General features: G+C 38.0%; 1 protein-coding gene across 1 annotated transcript in view; it reads left to right on the forward strand.

The window, feature by feature from the left end:
• Nucleotides 1–11,498: 11,498 nt before the first annotated feature.
• The window catches only part of LOC147531860 (sec34-like family protein), a 12,941-nt gene continuing 2,195 nt past the window's right edge, over nt 11,499–22,244 (forward strand). Inside the window, exons 1-20 of the mRNA XM_086647385.1 lie at nt 11,499–11,928; nt 13,300–13,383; nt 13,735–13,842; nt 14,242–14,286; nt 14,382–14,456; nt 15,756–15,851; nt 16,298–16,375; nt 17,072–17,157; nt 17,283–17,349; nt 17,507–17,569; nt 17,645–17,746; nt 18,028–18,132; nt 18,238–18,330; nt 18,545–18,633; nt 18,836–19,055; nt 19,207–19,293; nt 20,927–21,043; nt 21,150–21,182; nt 21,383–21,469; nt 21,605–21,667. Coding sequence (XP_086503511.1) covers nt 11,845–11,928; nt 13,300–13,383; nt 13,735–13,842; nt 14,242–14,286; nt 14,382–14,456; nt 15,756–15,851; nt 16,298–16,375; nt 17,072–17,157; nt 17,283–17,349; nt 17,507–17,569; nt 17,645–17,746; nt 18,028–18,132; nt 18,238–18,330; nt 18,545–18,633; nt 18,836–19,055; nt 19,207–19,293; nt 20,927–21,043; nt 21,150–21,182; nt 21,383–21,469; nt 21,605–21,667 — 1,782 coding nt within the window. The 5' untranslated portion in view covers nt 11,499–11,844. The remainder of the gene's footprint in view (nt 11,929–13,299; nt 13,384–13,734; nt 13,843–14,241; nt 14,287–14,381; nt 14,457–15,755; nt 15,852–16,297; nt 16,376–17,071; nt 17,158–17,282; nt 17,350–17,506; nt 17,570–17,644; nt 17,747–18,027; nt 18,133–18,237; nt 18,331–18,544; nt 18,634–18,835; nt 19,056–19,206; nt 19,294–20,926; nt 21,044–21,149; nt 21,183–21,382; nt 21,470–21,604; nt 21,668–22,244) is intronic.

Here is a 22,244-nt window from a genome sequence, read left to right on the forward strand (position 1 = left end):
GGGTCATTTTCCGAATAGCCCCCAACTTTGTGACCAGCTTCCTGCATAGGCCCTTACTTTATCAAAAATATCCAATGATCCCTTTTTTGAGTTACCGTTATAACATCGTTGACTAGTCGTCAATCTCTCTCCTCCATCTCATCACCTCTCTCTGCCACCTCATCTTCTCACCACCTTATCATCTTCACCGGCGAAGGTCGCCGGGCGGCGACATTCAAACCAAAAAAAAAAATTTCTCTCTTCTTCTTCCTCTATCTTCTTCTTTCTCACTTTCTTTCTTTCCTCTCTCTTCAAGGGTTTGTTCCCGAGTTCTTAGATACTCTTTTAGACGCTTAGGACACTAAATTACAGTGAAATCCAACATAGTGGTGCGTGGAATTGAGGGAATCAAGTTCAGAAGATAACTTATTTGTATTTATTGATGTTTCCAAATAGAGTAATTTCCTATTTGGCCTCCTACTTTGTGATCAGCTTCCTTTTTAGCCCCTTATTTTTCATAAACTCAAATTTGACCCCCTAGCTAGAGGAATCCTTGTAAGTTTCATAAACTCAAATTTGGCCCCCAACTTTGGCCTCCACTTTCTGGCCCCTTATTTTTCATAAACTCAAATTTGGCCCCCTAGCTAGGGGAATCCTATTTTCATGTAAATGGCGTAACTACCCTTCCTAATTTCAAAATAAAAATATTTAAAAAAAAATTATTTCCGCCTCACCTCTCTCTCTCTCTCTACCTCACCTCTCTCTCTACCCACCTCACCCTTGTCTTCTCCGACGAAGGTCGTCGGCCGGAAAATTTCCCGGCTGGCTACCTTCAAACAAAAAAAAAACTCTCATTTCTATCTCTCTAAATAAACCCCTTCGTCGGAGGTCTGTTCCGAACAGATCTTTGGTTTGGTTCAACAGACCTCCGACGAAGGGAACACCCTTAGACGGAATATTTAGAGAGAGAGAGAGATATGTTTTTTCGTTTGAACGTCACCGGTCGACGACCTTCGTCGGAGAAGACAGAGGTGAGGTGGAGAGAGAGAGAGGTGAGGTGGAAATATTTTTACCTCCGGCGAAGGGAAACTCCTTAGCCGGAATATTTAGAGGGAGAAAGAGATGAGAGTTTTTTTTTTGCTTGAAGGTCGCCGACCGACGACCTTCGTCGGAGAAGACAGAGGTGAGGTGGAGAGAGAGAGGTGAGGTGGAAATAATTTTATTTTTAATATTTTTATTTTGAAATTAGGAAGGGTAATTACGCCCTTTACATGAAAATAGCTAGGGGTCAAATTTGAGTTTATGAAAAATAAGAGGTCAAAAAGGAAGATGGTCACAAAGTAGGGGGCCAAATAGGAAATATAAATCGATTGTCACATATTTGATTCCATTGTTGACTTGGTTTAGGCAAGGATGGAAAGTCATCTTTGAATGTCTCATAATACTCTAGGATAAGTTCATTAAGGAAGTGCAATTTGAAGTCCAATATTTAGGAAGTTGTTAGTGTTGGAGAATTTTAGGTAGTGTGAAGATATGATGTGCAAGATCATGACATATATCACAATGCAAACCTGTCTCGGAAAGAAGGTGGATTTATTGGTTACACTCCAACAAAATGACACAAAATATCTTTATAGTTGATAACCTGTATTTATACGTGCAACTTGTTCTAGACACTGTATCCATTTTTCATTACCTTTTAAAATTTTATTCACAACACAAGCTAATTTGAAAGTATCATAAGAAAAATCATTCATTGTCCTGAACTATTCAAATGACAACGAACCTGTCACAAGTCACAACAGTTAGTAATAGCCGTAGATAAAAAAAAAATTCCTTCGTTAGGATTAACGAAGTATAATCTTCTTGCTGCGAAACTTTTTTTCCCATTCTGTCATAATTTGCGTTATTTGTTCCACACATAGTGGTGTGGAAATTCTTGATGAGTGTAATTTCTTGCAGTTGGATCTATCTAACAAGAGATAAAATACACTATTAAAGTTGACACTTCGGTTGCAGCAATATATTAAGTTACGTTCGGAGGGGCGTCGAGATTGAAAACGACATGATGCATCTCAGATAAATGTATAACAAATCTCACAACAGATGGACATTCTCCATATAGTAAGTTGCCAAATTATGTCAGGCCGCAGGTGATGCAATATATTGGAAGTCGGGGTAATGTTGAATCTCATCATTTGCACCCGTGATCATTATCATACGATTGTTGCCCTTATAAATCTACTTGTTTATATTTCTTACACAACGAACACTTGACAAACTTCTATATTAACGTGACAATCAGGGAACCTGAAAAGGTGTGGACTATACACTTACACAAACTTCTACATCAATGTGGCAATTACGAAATTTAGAAAGGTGTGGAAATACTCCATCATTCCGACGACGATATATTGGGTAACCATATTTTCCTATAGTTGTTTAATCCACAAACTTACGTGGGTAACATTTAGAGCATTTGTCATTGATCATACCTAGTTGTGCTCAGGCCAACACCGACCCTGGTAGCCCAAGCTACGACCAGGGAATGAAGGAGAAATCCTAGTCGAACCAAGTTGTGCTAAAGCCAACGACCGGCCCTAGTAGCCCAAGCTACGACCAGAGGTGAAGGAGAAGTCCTAGTCAAACCTAGTTGAGCTCAAGGCAACGACCGACCCTGGTAGCGCAAGCTACGACCAGGGGTGGAGGAGAAGTCCTAGTCAAACCTAGTTGTGCTCAAGCCAACGAGCGACCCTGGTAGTAAAAGGTCTCCACCCGCAAGTATACGGGCGTCATGTAATAAAATCCGGTAAGACCGGGATCGATCTTGAAGGATAGAGGGGTAATTCGAATATCGAGAGAGTCTAACCCACCGGTCTAGGTGTCACTGACTAACTTAAACCAAAAATGGAAAGATAATGATTTGGTATTGTTAGATTGATTTCAGATAAAGAAACAAATAAAACTAACTAAATTAAAAGTGAGAGGTGAGAGTGAATCGGGAAGAGTCGAGTAAGAATGAAGTGAGAAAGATACTTCGATCCACAAGATCGACAACGACAATAACTAATTATCTAGAGCATAAAAGTTTAGCTAACTTCACCCACATTGACAATTCTAAGCATAATGTGTAAAACTAAACATAGTCGATCAAAAGTTATTAAGCATCGACTATGAAACTATCAAGACACTATCAAATAAGTCGACAATGAACAAGTATGCCACTAATAAGTATAATATGTCAAACTAAGTATAACCGATCAAAAGTTACTAAGCATCGGATATCAAACTAAACACGTATTATCTAACTATATATCAATAGACGATTAAAATCAAGGCTTCTAATTCATAAAATTAGACAAAGTTAATCAAATTAACATTTAACAAACCCGGGGTCCCCCCTGGCCAACTGTACCTTCTTCCTCCAAACTAAACCACCATGAAAGCTCACCCAAACATTCTCTCTCTAAGATTTCAACACCAAACCAAAAGCAAATGGCAAGAAAATCATATAGAAGTCAAACCAAGAGAGGCCAAAGCAACAACCACAAAATTTTCGGCCAAGAAAGAGGTCGGAGAAGCCTTGAAGATCCCGACTAGAGAAGGAAAAGTCCGACCAAAGTAGTGCCGCCCCGAGCCGCTCTTGCTGGTTGCCTTTGCTGTTGTGTTGAGTTCGACCCGAGATGAGCTAGCACCCAACCTACCCGAGCAGCTGTTCTCTGTGGAAATCGAGCTTCAAGATGCTGTCGTTTTTGTTTTGAATCCTTAGCCTGAGCTGGTTGAAGACCGAGCAACCCTTGTTCTTGAACAACTCGAGTTACTGATCCCAAGCGTCCCATTCTCTTGATCTGCCGACCAAGCTTGGCCGGTCCTTGTATGAAGTCCGGCCAAAGATTGGCCGATTACTCCTTCCCTTTTTCTCTTTCTTTTTCTAGCTACATACTCAAACCCTAAGTCTTTGATATAGAAGATGATGACCCAATCAGACTTTACTCTTTTCTTTCCAACCACCAAACCCTTGACTTGGTCCACCCATTAAGACTTGGTCTTCATAAAACAGAGGTGCTCATAAAATTTTGCATTGCTCCTCTTCTTTAGACTCATGGGCTTGGGTTTGGGCCCGTGAGTCCGGATTCGTCCATGAACCGCTCGAGTCCGATGTGACCGTGCGCGCCCGGTGTCCGAGACAGACACTACCCGACCGGACCGGTAAATTTAGTCGGACGGACACGGACAAGAGGCTCTAACCGGCATTCCGGTCGAGTCCGATCGATAAGCCCAACCGATTGATATTTTCGACTTAGACATTTTAATCATATCTATATATAGATAATTATAATCAATTAATATAGTTAACATTTAGACTACACACTTACACGTGTATGCGAATCAATTGATATAGTTAACATTTAGACTACATACTTACATGTATATGCATGGAAAGACTAAGTTTACAATGTGGGATTATGTTTTATTGACTTTGCTTGGCTGAAATCTTAATGAATATCTTTTATAGGCATTCAAGTAAAAAAAAGAAACATTGTGCCTGAGTCTGACCGGTCCGGTACCCGGATTGTCCGACATTTAGGCGGACACGGACGGGCAACGGACAAATCGAGAATTTGTCCGTTCCGCCCGGACCGGAAGAGTAAGTGACTGTGGACTACCCGTCCGGTCCGTTTGCCACCCCTTCACTTCTTTCTTCCATTACTTCTTCGTCTGAACTTGATTCAACTTCCGTTTTCGCCTTCGGACTCACCATTGCCTGCACTTGCCATTTAAGCTCAGATTTTCACAAAATGACAAAATATCTCTAATGCTCTTTCCTTCCAGTCTCTTCCACATGAGATGAAAATGTGATAAATGCTCTGTTTTATTCTGAATCGAGTTCCTTACTCCAAATAAGTTACCTAACAAGAAAAACATATAAATAATTAGAAATAAAACCCGAAAAGAACTAACTCATCGAAGTTAAGTGACCTAAATGTGGCATTTTCACGTCACATCAGGTAGGATAATTTACGACCAGGGTCAAGGAGAAGTCCCAGTCAAACCCAGTTGTGCTCGAGCCAATGACTGCCCCTGGTAGCTCAAGCTACGACCAGAGGTGAAGGAGAAGTCCTAGTCAAGCTTAGTTGTGCTTAGTTGTGCTCAAGCCAACGACTGGACCTGGTAGCCCAAGCTACGACCAAGGGTGAAGGAGAAGTCCTAGTGAAAAACAAGGGGGGGATCCTAGTCTAAACTCAAAAAATTATTTAAGGGGAGGCTTAGCCAAAACTCAAATTAAGGGGGAGCCCCAGTCAAACCTCAAATCAAGGGGGACCCCTAGTCCAACCTCAAAATAAAAATCCAAGGGAAAGCCCTAGCCAAAACATTAGTAACAACTCTGACCGCACGCTGCAAGAATCCCAGTAAATTATCATACAGGTCTAATTAAGTTCTTATTTTGCAGAAAATCGGTGATCATAGTAAGATAGGTCATGCGCATTAGTAAGAGGACGACTAATGAATTTTTCTTTTAACAGGAGGAAGCATTCGAACTAGAAATACTAAGATAGGTCACGAGCATTAGTAATCATAGGATTACACTAACAATACAACAAGTTTTTTTTAGGTTTCGAATGTATATGTAGGAATAAGCCCCAAAAAGAAATTCATTCAACGATCAAAGATAGATACAAGAAGAAAGATTAAAAAGAATTCCAGCTCTCAGAACCAACAAGAAGTTTTAGAGTCCCTCTTCAGGGGAAAAGGGTCATGAGGACCATTAAGAGGATGCTGATGAACAGAGAAGGTGGAGCCCTCGTCAAAATCATCGCCCACTCTAATCACCGAGTCAACAACCTAATCATCCCACTCATCGTCGCTGAAAGGGAGACTCTCTTTTATCCCCCTCTCAACGACGAGAGAAGAAATGATCTCTCCCACTTTGTCCTTATTGATTTAGCAAAGAGGAAAACATTTATCAAGGGCATGGAAACGGCGATCACACTCCCACGAGGCCTTGAAGTCTAATTTACGCCGCTTCCTTATAAGGCGAGAGAATTCGTCCCCACGTTTAAAATCTGCAATCGTTTTCTCCCGATTAGCAGTGGCCATCTCGAAGAAGTTACGTCTAGAGGTCTGGAGGGAGAGCTTATCTTTCTCTCTTTGAGTAAGAAGACCAGCTTTCTTCTCCCTAACAACCTCGAGCTGCTTCTCGAAAATAGACAGACGAGAACCTAGCTGCTTAGCTTGGAGCTTCCGAGAATACCTCTCAGCATAGACAACTTTCAAATCAGAGCTCAGGACTTCAGCATCAGCCTGGGAAGATTGGGCATCCAACTCGAACTGTTTCTTTTCCCTCTCCAAATCTTCAACTTGATTCAAGTAAGGGGAAACATCCTGGTTAACCCGGGAACTCTGCATAAAAAGAGAGTAAGAAGAAGCAAATAAGGAGCTAGTAAAATCAGAAGATAGTCATGACAGATACCTCGCCATGGAGATGATGATCAAGACCATCGGCAATAACCGTCATCAATCGACGAAGATCCCTGGGCCAATCAGCCATGCGAGACTTTACTTCAGGAACAAAAGTGGCGTTTCCCTTACCAGCCCTGAAGGACCTACCCACCTCTGCCCCGAAAGATGAAGGTCCAAACTCGCTCTGAGGAGTCTCAGCAAAATTAGAGCCCTAAAATCAGACCTGGGTTACAAAGGTCGGAAAGGTGCAAAAGGGCATAGGGGAGCAAGGGAATACAACGAAAATGAAAAACTGTAGGTGTAACGGGGCTACCCGACTTACGAATGGCGACTCCAGCAGATCCTCGGTCGCGCCTCCCTGCAAGAACCTTGGTGCGAGTCTTCTTGTTAGGAAATTTATAATATACTCACCATTTTTACTTGCCACACTAACATTCGGGTTGACTTGGATAATTTTCCTTAACCGAGTCAATTTTCAAGCACACTCACCACTAAGTCAATATTAGTCAAGTTGATTAAAAAAAAACCTAAAGTCTTCCACCAATCCTAAAACCTAGGAGTTCCTCCACTAATTCTTCCATTAACTCAAGGAGATGTCGTTCGATCAAGATGCAAAGCACTTAATATTTCAGACATGACAAATGATGAAGATCATCAAGTCTTGTCATTTTAGGGATCGTAATGTTTAACCACAGACCAATTACAATCTATGACATAGATGACTCTCGTCTAACGACGACGAAATCCTACAAAGAGTTACACAAAAGATTGTCGACTCAATCAGATGATTTGACTAGAGGAAATGAGATAAATGGGTCGGACTAAATCCAATAAAAATATATCCAAAGAGCACGGATAGGAGTTGGGTGGAAAATTATCGGGCCATCCAAGTCCCATTGATAATGGGACTCCTGGCCTACTAAGTCTATAAGGAATCCCTTATGGGATAAACTCCCATCTGGGAATTTGTTCTATTTTTGTTTTATATTTCTGCTCCTTGATTCTGACTTTGGAAGTCCTATAAAAGGAACTCATTATAACATAAATAAGTGTGGAAAATTTTCGGAGATTCAGTCTCTCTGGCTACATCAAACAAAAGATATAAAAGAGAATAATTTCAAACTACCTATCTAGTCTAAAGAAAGAGTTCTTCATCTGCGCCGCTAAAGATGGATCAACAAGGAATTCAATTCTAGCAAACCTATAAAGAGAAGAAGATCAAGTCGATCTTCTGGAGAAAACAATCATTTTAGTCAGAGGGAAGCAAATTAAGGCAATTCTCTAACTTTACTAGCTCATTATTAGTTTTGGCACGAGATCCGGGCAACCCAATGTTAGGTGTAGGATACCTGAGATAATTCCGCGAAGAACATTAGGTGACCTCATAACCCAACATTAACCACACTTACTACTCCAGCACTTAAAGTTTTTTTTGTTCATGAAAATAATTTGAAATCAAACAATTATCTTCCTCTAAGATCGTATTCAAATTATCAAAGCTATTTATTGGTATTTTAATGGTGAAAACCATGGAAAATAGAGAGATTTCACATTTCTTATTTTAATCCAAATAAAACTATAACGACTAAATAATCACCTTCTAAAAAGGTATAAAAACATCACATGAATCTTCGTTTTAAATTTTTCTTTCAATGAAAGTGGCGTTATTCATGAAAAGCAAAACAATCATAAAAGTAACCTATCGAAGGTACCATCCCGAAATATTGCGTTATAGGTCGACACAAAGCTACCAATATGTAATGGAACATATCGGTTTTTTCTTATGGATGGAAATATATATGTTTTACGATGGAAGATTATCTGTCAGTGGTACTTAACTGATGCCTTATATTACACATCAGTTTCATTTTTCCGACAATTCGAGTATAGGAACGATTTCATCTTATCAACTGAAACTTATCAAAATTTTCTTCGAATGTTCCTCTCTGCTATATGTTGATATGACTACACTGATACCTGATGCTACACATCAGTTATATTTATCCGATAATTTAAGTATATAATCGGTTTCATCTTACCGATGAAAATTGGTCAAGGTATTTGACCAACATGTGTTTGTATAGATAGAGTGAGTTGTGTTAGGGTAAAAATAAGTTCCAGATCGAGTCTGAATAACCGTCTATGTATCAGGTAAAAACAAGTGTATATAACATTTCTCATTTGGGAGCGGCTAGAAGCACCCGTTCAACCTGATGTTAACACCCGCTAGAAGAGATTGACTAGGTCAATTTTGTTTGACTCAAAAAATATGTTAGCACCCGTTGACTTTTGAGATATTTTCTCTTCAGTCTGAACTGTCCCCACCGACCCAATTGGGACTTTCCCCTCCAACCCAATTCAGACTGTCCCCTCCGACCCAAAACAGGGAGCCCCAAGTTTATGTTTTTCCTGTTCGGACTGTCCTTTCCGACTCGTTCCAGAAATATAAAAAAATAATTACATCAACTTAAATTACCATATCATTCAACCACGACATCCATCCAAACACATCTAAAATATCAACATCCAAAATGTCATCCTAAATATCATCCAAAAATATCAACATCTAACCGAAAAAAAAAAATTAACCCAGTTTTCTACGCTTCTTTTCTTAACCTCTTCTTCCCAAATGTTTTCTTTGAAACTAGCCTCCTCTGACTCTCTGAATTCCAGTCACCAAAACTATATGTTCTTCCTTTGTTGGGTAGGAACTGGTTCTTCGGTCGGAACCGTAGTATCAACTCCCATTCGACTCTGAGCTTTACGAGCCTTCTCGCTCCCGGTAGGATGAACACGCTCAGCCATGGAAATAAAGGAATAACCTAGGGTGGAGAATAAACACAACCAAGAAAAACAAATAAGGGAATGAACAAGACACACACAATTCAGACTGAATAACCTGGTTCGGACTGTCCCCACCGAACTGGTTCGGACTGTCCCCACCGAACTGGTTCGGACTGTCCCCTCCGAAACACTTCGGAGTGGTTCGAGTCCGATCGTACACAGATTAAAGTCGAAAGTATTCAACCCAAATCACTACAAATTTTCCATAAACAACCATCATACAAGTACTTCCTAGTATTATTAACATGTAAATCACAAATAAGCTTCCTTTACTAAGATGAATCGAAGAAAAACTAAAATTTATATTCTTACCTAAAATGAAAATTGAAGATCCTGGATCTGCCCTTTTACACCACGAATGAAGCAAGGTGTGCAATAGAAAAGTCGAGATGTGAAGGAACTTCTTGTTCGAGCAAGAAATTTGGGAAGAAGATGAAGAAATTGAGTTGAAACGGTTGCTCTCTCTCGGTCTCAGCAACTCTCGGTTTCAAAATAAGGGCAGAATGAGAATGGGTTGAGATTTGGGCACGAGATCGGATAGTGACTGGTGGGTGCTTGCAGGTGCCTCCTGCACATCTGTACCGGGGGCTAATAGAGGGCAGGGGCAAACAGCAGGTTGAACGGGTGCTTTTAGCCGCTTCCTTCTCATTTTTTTTGGTAGCCGATACGTGGACAACTAAATTTTTTATGTGGACAACCAAATAGGAGGTGGGAAAATAATTTTAACCATTCTTAATGGGGAAACCAAAAACTTCTCTGGGTTCTCTTTAATCTCCATGTACTCTCCCTCTAATTAAACCAGTTTTTAATTTAAAAAATCAAACTTAACCTACTATGTTATCTTCTACTTCTACTTCTTTCTATTCTCATCTCTGACCCCAAAACCAAAAAGATATTCAAGTGATCTTCATCTACTTTCTGTCTCTAAAAAATTAGGGAAGAGGAGATGGTTCTCTATACCCATCTTTACCCTAAGACCAAGAAGCTATTCGTGTGCTCTTCATCTACTTTCTCTCTCTAAGAAAGGAGGGAAGAAGATATGGTGATAGAGTGATTCCAGAGACAAAGCCAAAAAAACCCTAAAATTAAGACTGAGATCTTGAAGATCTTTAACCTAAGAGAAAAGAAACCCTAAATCATGAAAAACTAAGAAATGTACAAATGAAATTTCAAATGGCCGCGGCTTTGGGGAATAAAAAAAATTCTCTGGGGAATGAAGATTTTAGTCAATAAATATCGACTCAAAGACATATTTTTTTTTAATCCAAAAATTGGTTTGATCAAACATTGCCCCTTAATCTTGATCTTCTTACTCCCTATCTCTCTATCTCTATTTTTTCTCTATTTGTTCTCTCTTTGTCTCTCTCTCCCTCTCTCTTTTCTCTCTCTATCTCTCTCTCTCTCTCTCTCTCTCTCCTATATATATATATATATATATATATATATATATATATATATATATCGTTCTCTCCTATTGCTATCTCTCCCACTGTCTCACACCATATATCTCTTGTTCTCTTATTCTTTTCTTAGTCTCTCTCTCGATTCCTCATTCTTTATCTCTTATTATCTCTCTCTATTGCTCTGACTATATGTCTCTTGATCTCTCTCAATATCTCATTGTTTCTCAATCGATCTCTCATTGTTTCTATCCCTTTCTCATACAGACACCGCTTCGACAAAGAGAAGTGTCTACAACGAGAGAAATAATAAGAGTGATCTCCAATGAAAAAGAGAGAGAGAAGAGAGAGAGAGAGAGAGAGAGAGAGAGAGAGAGAGAGATATGGAGAGAGAGGGTAACAGTGAGTTAAAGAGGAAAGAGAAGAGGCGGCAATGGTGGTCGCCATGATGGTGGCGAGAATGGTGGCGGTGAAGGTGATAAAGAGGATGAAGATTAGGGGGCAATGTTAGATCAAGTGAGTGTTTGGTCTAAAATAAAATATTCCCCCGAGAATATACGAAAAAACATGGATTCCCTAGAGAACTTATTCCCCGGAGATTATTCTTTATTCCCCAAAGCCGCAACCTTTCAGATCTCCTTTTCAAAAATTAAGGAATTCCTTCAGATGATTACTAAATCACCACGATAACTTATTAGATCAAGAAAAACATATCACATTCTTTGCTACAAAACACATTTTTTTTTCTCTTCATTTTTCCAGAGTTTGAAATTTTGGACTGAATGTGTAGTGGAAGAAAGTGAGTCTTTGGACGGACGGTAGTCTTTGAGACGAGGTGGTTGTGGCTCTTCCGGGAAAGTGGGATTGAAGATTAAGAGATAAAGAAATTTCTTTTATCCGTTTAAAAAAATACTAATTATTTTTACACCCAAAATTATTGTCAATTTAATAAATTTGGTTGTCCGTATAGTGGCAACCTTTTTTTTTTTTTTACCCAAGGGTGGGCAAATTTTATTGACCCTAGTATCCCATCAAAACTGGATTTCCAGACTTCCAACGTCTTCCTTGGGAAAAAAAAGTGAAATTTGAGAGAGAGAGGAAATAAAAATCAAGAGTGGAAGAAGAAGATATCGTATTTTTCAAGGCACAGAGTTTCTCAATGGCGACTAAAGCGAGCCCTTCAAATTTCCCTAAATCAGGAGCTGTTTCTAAAGCATATAATTTCGTTTCTACTTGGGAACAGGTATTTATATATTTCACAGTTCCTTTCTCCAAACCTTGTCTTCCTCATAAGTATCCTCCTTTAGTTCTTCAAATTTGAATGTAACAAACTTAAAATTTTGTGATTCAATTAATTGAAATTATAGATCTGGATACATCGATCTTCTATTTACATAAAAAAAGGGTTCTTCTTGGCGTAATTTGTGTATCTAGGTTTTAGCTATTTTCTTTTGGATCTGATGTTGTTTCTACTCAAATCAAAACTGGTTCTTATATATGGGAAATGGGGTATTTTTAGAATTTTTATCCTCTTAGTTTGGTTAGATTGTAACATAACATTGTGTATACAAATGTGGATTGTCATCTTATCTATTTAATTCTATATCTGATGAGGATCCCGATCTTGAAAGATCAACTCTTTCATGTCAAAAATCAATAAGCACACTGTTTCTGGAAATTCTTCCATTTATTTCTTTACAAATGTCCCCAAACTCACTGCCTGAAGAATCTGTTTGCTGAAACTTTTCAGTATTTCACTTTGTTGATTCTTAAAATACGTGGCCGATCCAGTTAACCTAATAAGATTGAATTTCATTTCAATTCCTGTTTGCTTGTTTAATGTTTGTTGGGTCCAAGGAATGAAATTTCGGTAGACATGGATATATTTTGTCCATTTCGACCTAAATATTTCGAAATTAATTACTTGGCTGGGTCAACCCTGACACTGAAAGATGGAATTTAGGAGAGCAAAGCAAACAATGGAAAAGGGTCTATGCTTGTCAACCTGTGCAGTGTTGTAGCTAACACGTAAATTATTCTTTAACTGGGAGCCTGGGCTAGGGACTTAGACCGGATTGGGTTAGTTGGTACCACTCGGGGTGTGACTGGCCATAGCATAACTTGTTTTCATTTCTATACGGCCTTACCGGATGCGCTTAAGCTGAGTTCACCAAACTAAGCTTAGGCTGGCAAGTTGGAGTTAGTTGAGCCTCCAACTACTTAGTTTCCTGTAGGCGGTGAAATAATATAGTTCACTATTCTGTAGGAGTTCTTAATGAAGAGTTCAACTGTTGTTATATATTCTTGTGTATATAACGAGTGTATATTAATTATATACACAATTATTTTCTCGTTTCTTGGCTGTTTCAAAGTTTATTGTATTAGCACTCGAAATGGGGACTGGAGTGTTTCTGATCTGTTGTATTCATTCAAATCCTTTCGTTCATATTTTGATTATCACCTCTATGAAGAAAAAATAAAGATTCAAATTCAGAGTTACAAGACAGCCTAAGAAGAAGTTAAATTCCAGTTAGTTAAAACATTAGCTTATTTATTTTGCTTGTTTTATTCTATAATATTCTTACTCATCCCTTTCTTGCAATTCCATACACAGAATGCTCCATTGACCGAACAACAACATGCAGCAATAGTAGCCCTCTCCCATGCTGTTGCTGAGCGTCCCTTTCCAATCAATTTGGTGAGTGCATTTTATTCCTTTACTAAATTGAAATTCAATGTCAATCCGTCTAAAGAGGAAAACTCATAAAGGGCTATTATGTTGACAAAAAGTCTCATTCTTTTGGTTTGTCTTAGTTACTCGCTAAAATGCCACGAGTATCCTTATTATTTTCCTTTTGTTTAGTTTCATGATTTCATCTGCTGTTCGTTATCTGAGTTTTTCATAATCTGTATGACCTTTTATGGCTGTCAATTGCACGTTAAACTAATTACTGTTAATTCAGTTTCTGGCCGATGTCTTACATTTTGTTACGCAATTACTGAAAGACAGTTTTATCTGAGAATTATCATAACTACATGTCTGTTGCAGTCCCAAGACCCGATTTCAGGGCAGGATAATGGTTTGTCAGTGTCCACAAAAGCCAATGCTTCAGAAGAGTCTGCGGCTATGGAAGCAGTTTTGGTCAACACGCATCAGGTCTATTTCTGTATCTCCTCTACTAACATTAATGACTTGGAACAGTTTATAGAGAAAATGAAGCTTTTCCTCAGTAGAAGTTACTTGGCGCGATAAATTTTGTTAAGCTAGGCAGATTGCTTTGGCAAGTTTATCTTACCTTTAGCTGCAGTAGTTTCCCTGTATTAAATTTCGCATTGAACTGAAGTCTAGGACTTCTCCAGTAGTACCTATAGTGGCTTATTTTCATAATTCTACTATGATTACTAGTGTAGGGCCTCATAGGCAATGGCTGAAGGAAGGGGCTAGTTTGGTGCAGTTTTAGTTTATGTAATTATTATTATAGATCTCAAATTGACGGACAAAAAAGTAACATTTAATCTGCTGGTTGCTTATTACCTGTACCTGTTGTTGCTGCAGTTTTACAAGTGGTTCATGGATCTTGAATCAGCCATGAAATCAGAGGTTAGTGCTTATAGCTGATTGCAAGTCTTTTTGTTATAGATTTGTTTGTATGTCTATGCTATAGTCTGACCTGATTGTTTTCTTTCTATGAGTAGACCGAGGAGAAGTACCGCCATTATGTAAATACCTTAACCGAACGCATTCAGACTTGTGATGGTATCCTTCATGAGGTAAAAACTGTTAGTGTATTTGTTAGTGTTTGTACATGTTTATATTTACTTTTGTATTCAAGGGTACAAGTGTACATTCTATTTGCTTCCCTTTATTATAAATACATCAATACCCTACATTGTAGGGTATCTTGAGTTCAAACCATTTACATGGTATCAAGAGCTAATCCCTAAAAATATTCTTCTTGGTTTTAGTGCCTCTTCCTTTTTTTTGAAGCTTTCGTGCGTCTTCCTTTTCATTCTCCTTCTTCATCTTCTCCCACCATTTTCTCCTCCTCCAAACACTAGTCAATCTGCTTCTACCTTCTTCTGATCTCTCCAACATTTCTAACTTCTATGGAAAAGCCAACTTCCATAGACTTAATAATTCCCACTATCTTTTATGAAAAAGCCAACTTCTACCTATTCTTCATTCTCAAGATTTGTGCAAGTTTGTGAATGGCTCTAACCCACCCCCTTCCGAGTTTCTTCCAACTTCGACTGAGGTCTCTTCTTCCACACTCCCAAACCCTGACTATGGCTACTGGTATCGCATCGATCAGATGCTTTTTTCATGGATAAATGCCACTCTCATGAACTGGTTCTAAGTCTTGTTCTCGGATCGACTTCCTCTCGTGCTGTTTGGGAATATCGTGAGAAATTTTTTTCGTCCATGAATTCTGCCAGACTGATGAACTTGAAGCTTCAAACTTCTAAAAAGGGCTCCCAATTCATTTCTGAATAACTCCTTCAAGTCAACTCTTTATCAGACTCTCTTGCTGCTATTGGACATCCAATAGCTGATTCTGAACTAGTCTCTTAGTTTTATCTGGGCTAGGCTATGACTATGAAAATTTTGTGACCTCCATTACCACTCGTTTGATTCCTCCTAGCTATTCTGAGCTTCATTCTCTCTTGCTCACTCATGAATTCCTTATTATACTTCTTTGAACTCAATTTCAAGCTCTCTCTAGTCTCTCGTTCCTGGGCATTCGGCTTGAGGGGGGCTGTTAGACTATTTGTTAGTGTTTGTACATTTTTGTATTTACTTTTATATTCAAGGGTATACGTGTATCAATATTTGCTTCCCTTTATTATAAATACATCAATACCCTACATTTTAGGGTATCTTGAGCTCAAACCATTTACAAAAACTTGTCCTAAATAGTTGTTCTGTAATGTTATCATTCTATCTCTTTTTCATGTGTGCAATAGTGTGGCTCACAATAAAAGAAGTTATTTAAAGACTTATCAGTAAAAAATCCAGTTTGTGTTAAATTGGCTATTATTGAGGTGAAGCTTTTGTTGCATCCTGTGCAGGTGGATGAAACCCTTCATTTATTCAATGATCTGCAGCTGCAGCATCAGGAAGTTGCAACAAAGACAAAAACTTTGCATGATGCATGTGACCGATTGGTACGACTTGTTGCTTGGTTTGTCATTAGCATTTGTAGTTCAGGAGGACTTAGCCCTAATACAGTACAAATTTTAAGAGTTGCAACTCGCAAGCTGTGATGTTTCTTTCAATACTGACTGGAGAGGAGAAGTTTAAAACGGGAACACAAAATATATAAACTGCCGCTAAACTCTCCTGCTATTCTTTTCTAATAGAACTAGAAGTGTACAATGATATTCAGAAATAAAAGAAAAGTTAAGGTGAAGTCCATTTGGATACACTAGTGAGTAACTTTCAGCTTTTGCTAGTTTCACGCAGGACGTGTCCTACAATTTCCTATTAACTTCATTGACTACTATTCTATTAGAAATATTTACTGTGCTGTTAAATTAGCCTCTGAGGTGAGCCTTTTATTTAGATTTTATTATTTCTTCCCTTCTGAAATATGATTTTATCATCTGCTCAGTTGATCGAGAAGCAAAGACTGATAGAGTTTGCGGAAGCACTTCGTAGTAAGCTCAACTATTTTGATGAATTGGAGAATGTAAGGTTCGAATGCTGTCTTATTCATCAATTTTGTCCCACAAGTAACTGATCCTACGCATATGTTTGACTTCGTGTTTTGAGTTTTATAATTTTTTTAATAGAGCATGTTAGCAAGTGATAATGTAATTACTATGCATCTTTTTCTCTGTTATCCCACAACAATTGTCCGCAATGCTTCAATGTACATATGGATTGAAGTTTTAATCTTGTTTGCCTTTTTAAAGAAGTCCGCTTGCCAGGGACACATTAGAACTTGGATAAACATCTATTACCAATCATAAAATTTCACCAGTAATATATAAAAGATTAAAAGCAAAACAAGAAATAAAATAAAGTAGATGTAAAATAAATTAGAAAGGCCACACTCTCTAGCAGATAGCAGTGTCTATTCTTGTGTAAGCAAAGTTATTTCTCATTTATTAACAATTCATAATCTGTCGGACATATTCCAGGAATTTCTATCTGATACGTGGTATCTGGCTTGATCTTGGTTGTTGAGTATCCTTGTAGTTATGTATGATCCTGCTTTTAGTGTTCTTTCTATGGGCTGCCGCCAGGTTGAAACAGTCCCTTTTTTTGTTGTTTTAATATGGAGGGACTAAGACTAGCAGAGATGCTTACGCAACCAGCCAACTACTGTGTTCACTTATAATGGTTGATTTTATGGATTGTCTAACTCTGTGCTTTTGTACAGGCTACTACTAATTTTTATTCTCCAAACATGAATGTTGGAAGTGGGCACTTTCTTCCATTGCTAAAGCGGCTTGATGAATGTATCTCGTAAGTTCGAACTATTTCTAGATAGTTCAATATCTATATTCTGGCATAACATTTTCAGTTCAAACAGTATGATATTCAAGACCATGCCATTGAACTAACACTTCTTTGCCACCTGACAAGCTCAGGTATGTAGAAAGTAATCCTCAATATGCAGAGTCAAGCGTTTACTTGGTCAAATTTCGACAGTTACAGGTAATTGGGTAACTTTACTTCTCCGTCACTATCTATTGGTTGTAACAGGCCATCAGCAACTTAATAATGCAAATTTTCTCCAAGACGTATTCTTCTTGGTTCTGTAACTAATTTTTCTGAAACTTAATTTTTCTTCCTTTTTACATCTGTCATACAGTCTCGTGCCTTGGGTATGATCCGCTCTCATGTCCTTTCTGTTCTCAAAAGTGCTTCATCTCAGGTAAGTTTACCTGGCAAAGTTGAAAAATCAGTACTGAAGGAAGCTTTCTGATATGGGCCTTTTGGTTTCCATCAGGTTCAGGTTGCAATCCGAGGCAGTGGTGGCAACAAAGCTGCTATTTCTGAGAGTGTGGAGGCATCTGTCATTTATATTCGCTTTAAAGCAGCAGCCGGTGAGGTAGCTGTTGCTCTCTTCCCTTCTGAGCTTGGTTTAACAAGCTAACGTTTTATTGAGTTAGTAAGTCATTCTAGTTTTCTAGTTGTAATATTTTTGCGGATAAAAGTGCTATCAGCCTAGTTTACTACTCCATGAGCGGGTTAAATAGCATCTAACAAGATCAGATCTGGCAAAACCAAAACCTTGACCTGATGTGTAGGTTTATTATTGTGTAATTAGTAACTACCAGGCTCTCCTATGTATGGATAATACTAATGGCTGAGACGTTATGGTAACTGCAGCTCAAGCCTGTCTTGGAGGAAATTGAGAGTAGATCTTCAAGAAAAGAATATGCTCAAGTTCTCGCTGAGTGCCACAAGTTATACTGCGAACAGCGTCTGTCCTTGGTGAGCTGATGATATATGTCATGCAAATCCTCTATTTTGTGAGTTTCTATTCATATGAATTTTCTTTGAAAAAATTTATTCATTTTTTTGGTTTGTGTTATTTAGGTTAGAAGTATAGTCCAACAAAGGATATCAGAATTCGCCAAGAAAGAAGCGTTACCATCTCTGACTAGGTCTGGATGTGCATACTTAATGCAGGTGGGTGTGACTTTCTGCGTTTAATTTGATTTTCATCAAGTATTAAAAGATTCTTGCTTCTCATTTTCTTTCTTCGTTTTATTACTTTCTGTTTATTTTTGGCTCAAGTTAAATTTTTTTCACAATCAAAGTCTAATTGCCAAAAATCATCACCTTTAATTCCAGTCATTATTCAGAAATACTATGATATCTGATTGAAGTTACTATAAATCAGGTATGCCATCTGGAGTATCAACTTTTTGATCACTTTTTTCCATCTTCGTCCGAGGATGTTTCAAGTTTGTCTCCTTTAATAGATCCTCTGTAAGTGTTTTCTTTCTCTGGCATACCCACTTTTAAGTCTCTAAAAGCAAACCTACAGTAGTAAATTGTTGTTTATGGCGCTGAAGAGAAGTCTTTACCTTTCCTTTTTTAAGATCTCCATATATTATTTAGTCATGGGTTAGGAAGCTAGCCAGCCTCATCAAGTCATCATACAATTTTGTAATGTTAACTAATTTCTCAGGTCCACGTATTTGTATGACACACTACGCCCGAAACTCATTCATGAAGCAAATCTAGACTCTCTATGTGAACTTGTTGACATTCTCAAAGTTGAAGTCCTGGGAGAACAGCTCAGTAAAAGGAGCGATTCGTTAGCGGGGTTGCGCCCCACATTGCATAGAATTCTTGCAGATGTTCATGAACGATTAACATTCCGTGCCCGAACACATATTCGTGATGAGGTATTATTAAACCATTTATGTGCTGCCAAACTTCAATATTTGGATTCAACATAAATTGTACTTCATTTATTTGCTGCTGTAGTAGTACCTAAATCACTGAGTATACTTTGCAATAAATATTTTACTTAAGGTTTTGTTGTGTTTTGTGTAGATAGCAAACTATCTTCCTTTTGATGAAGACCTGAATTACCCTGCAAAGCTTGAAGAATCTGTCGAGACTCTTTCTGCGACTACGTCGGTTAGTATTCCTCTTCTACATCCCTTTGAGTGGTTATGAACTAAAGGTACTGTTTATATGTAATTTCTTGTGTTAGTTCGTGAGTAATTGGAAAAATCATTTTGCAATGCCAGGTTTTAAGTTAGTGTTGCATATGTACCTTACTACCTTGTTACAAGAACTGTATTAGCTAGGTAACTGGGCACAAGAGTAATTCACGAGTCCTTTCGGGTTGGGAAGCTCGAGCTTGAAATGATCTGTTTGGATTCAGTTGAGCTCTCCAGATTTTAAGAAGCTTACATTATTGTTGGGATTATGTATACATATGTGAATAAGTTGTTTGTGTAAGGGTAGTTCAGTCTTCACTTAGATTCTTTGTAGTTAACCTAGGAAACTCTTTTTAAACAATAGAAGGAAAATAAGATTGTAAGGAACTTCTTCCCAGCTGAATATACTTCTCAGATATCATCTTATCTCCACGATTTCTCTTAATCTCCAACTCAAAACTTGAACATGGTAACAGAGCATCAAATCAAGTGAAAAGGAATCTCGTTTTGCTTGGTTTTACCATTCTCGTTTTCTCTCTCTAGATTTCTGGCCTAGGGCTTGTTAAGACCCTAACTTTATCTCTCCAGATTCCACTCAATTTCTTGATGAATCTGAACCTGTTTCAGCTCATTTTGCTGGTCAGTGTACTAGTTTTGATTTGTTCTTCTCTTGTTTGAAGGCCTCAAGTTGATTTACTTGGAATCCTACTTGGTTTTAGGCTCGTTTGCTGTTGTTACACTTGGTTCGCCTGTTGTGCTCACTTATTTTCACCTAGAATTCGTACTTCCCAGGCTGATTTTGCTATTTCTCTACTAATGGAAGCCAAATCTGGACGACTGGACCGATACTTTATGGATCAATGATTGTCGTAAAACTTGATGACCATAACTATCTTCAATGGTCAAAGGCTATCCTTGTGTGAAGCTTGTAGAAAGTGAAGACATATTACATTGTCTCCACCAATCGAGTTGAAAGAACTAGAGGATTGGGAAGAAGATGATGCTCAGATTATCACATGCATATGGAACAGTTTGGAAAAGGAGAATTTTGAAACACTAAACTGTTTGAATTCCACAAAGGAAATTTGGGATAGTTTGCATGAATAGTATTCATTGGAAAAGAAAACCTCTCGTACCCATGACTTATTGCAAAGTATATTTACTCTTGAAAGATATGAGAATAAAAAATGTGCAGTCTTAGTTCTCTCCATGTTCACTTGGGCGAGAGCGAGACTCAATTGGGGTCGTCTTGATACAAATGAGCTTGGTCGAGTGGCTTTCAACCACTTTATCAGCCAACTGTTGGATAGAAATCGGGTTCCTTGTGAAGAGGGGATTGATCTCGGTAAGCTGGGAGTCAAGCCTGATATTGAGAAGCTAGAGTTGGCAAGGTGTAAACGGATGAATGATTAATAATTTTATAGGAAAGAAGAACGGGCTCTTTCTTTATTTTCTTGATTTGATTGTAATACTTTATATTTGGGATTCACTGATGAAACCTTTGCAGAATATTCTATTATAGGTTTTTATATTACTACATTTCATAGTTTCTATGTCGATATCCTAACTATATTTCCACTACTTGCTCATATTTGGTTCTGGAACAGGCAGATGAAAACCCAGATGTCTTCAAGACACTGTACCCTCCATTGGAGAAAACTTTATCGTGCCTATCGAAGTTGTATCGTTGCTTGGAACCTGCTGTTTTTACTGGTTTAGCGCAGGTTCATTATGACACCAGTTCATTAACTTTGTCATTCATTTGAGGAACTTATTATTTATCTTCATATCCTTTACCTTCTTGTAACATGCCGTTCCTGTCTATGTCAGGAAGCAGTAGAAGTTTGCTCGTTATCTATCCAGGTGAGTGAGCCAGTTTTTGTTTGGTTGGTCTAGTAGACTTGTTTAGGTAGATAGCTACGAAATAATAATAAGTTATTTAAATAACAAGTCAGGTCTGGAACTGAACCTCACTTGATATCCAGTATCTCGTTTTGTAAGATGTATTTGTCCTAATTTTATCTCCGGATACACTGCTCTGAGTTTTGCTCAATTCTTTACAGAAAGCAAGCAAACTTATCGTTAAGAAATCTTCACCAATGGATGGGCAACTTTTCCTTATCAAACATCTTCTCATCTTAAGAGAGAAGGTAAATTCCTTTCTTTTATTGGTTTCCTCGTCTTTTCTCGTTTCATTCTTAATAATGAGGTTCTTAATAGCAGAAACTGTAATTCCAATAACTCAAAATGATTCAAAAAATAACTCAAAATGTTTTATCTTCCAGATTGCACCATTTGACATTGAATTTTCTGTTACGCACAAGGAACTCGATTTCTCTCATCTACTGGTTAGTGCCTTATGTTGGATTGACTACAATTCTTGTTTCTCATTGCTTCCTTGCTGTTACTTTTCATCGTATACCAAGAGCATGTATAGTTTCCTTGTCACAAAAATGAAATTTTAGTGACAACTTAAAGTGATAATTAGTATTTTAAGAGCTAAAACAGTTTAGATGGTTTTTCTTTCGGATAAATAGTTAATGGTGTTTGTTTATTATGAGACCATTTATTAGTTCCTACTCAATGGTGACATAATGTGGACATCTCTATGGGTGAAACAAGCTGGAGATTTTATATACTTTCTCTTGCATGAGCTGATATCATGAATGAAGGTGGAATTTGAGGGCATACATTGACTGAGCAATCACATCTTAGAGTTGCAGTATCACTTAAGGTCTGATGTAAAATGGACCTTGTGTGGGTTTTGGTATCTGCAACGGTACGAGGGTATTGGATATGTCAACCTAAAAAGTTCCTAATACAGGGATACGATAATACACTTACGTATACATACACATATATATAATCTTGTCCGTTTTATTAGGTTGTTTTCCGGTCAAACTTTTCTAACTGTTGGATTCATCA

The sequence above is a fragment of the Eschscholzia californica genome, unplaced genomic scaffold (genome assembly GCF_041429995.1).
Source record: "Eschscholzia californica isolate CP2 unplaced genomic scaffold, dmEscCali1.0.p SCAF_6, whole genome shotgun sequence".
Classification (NCBI taxonomy): domain Eukaryota; kingdom Viridiplantae; phylum Streptophyta; class Magnoliopsida; order Ranunculales; family Papaveraceae; genus Eschscholzia; species Eschscholzia californica.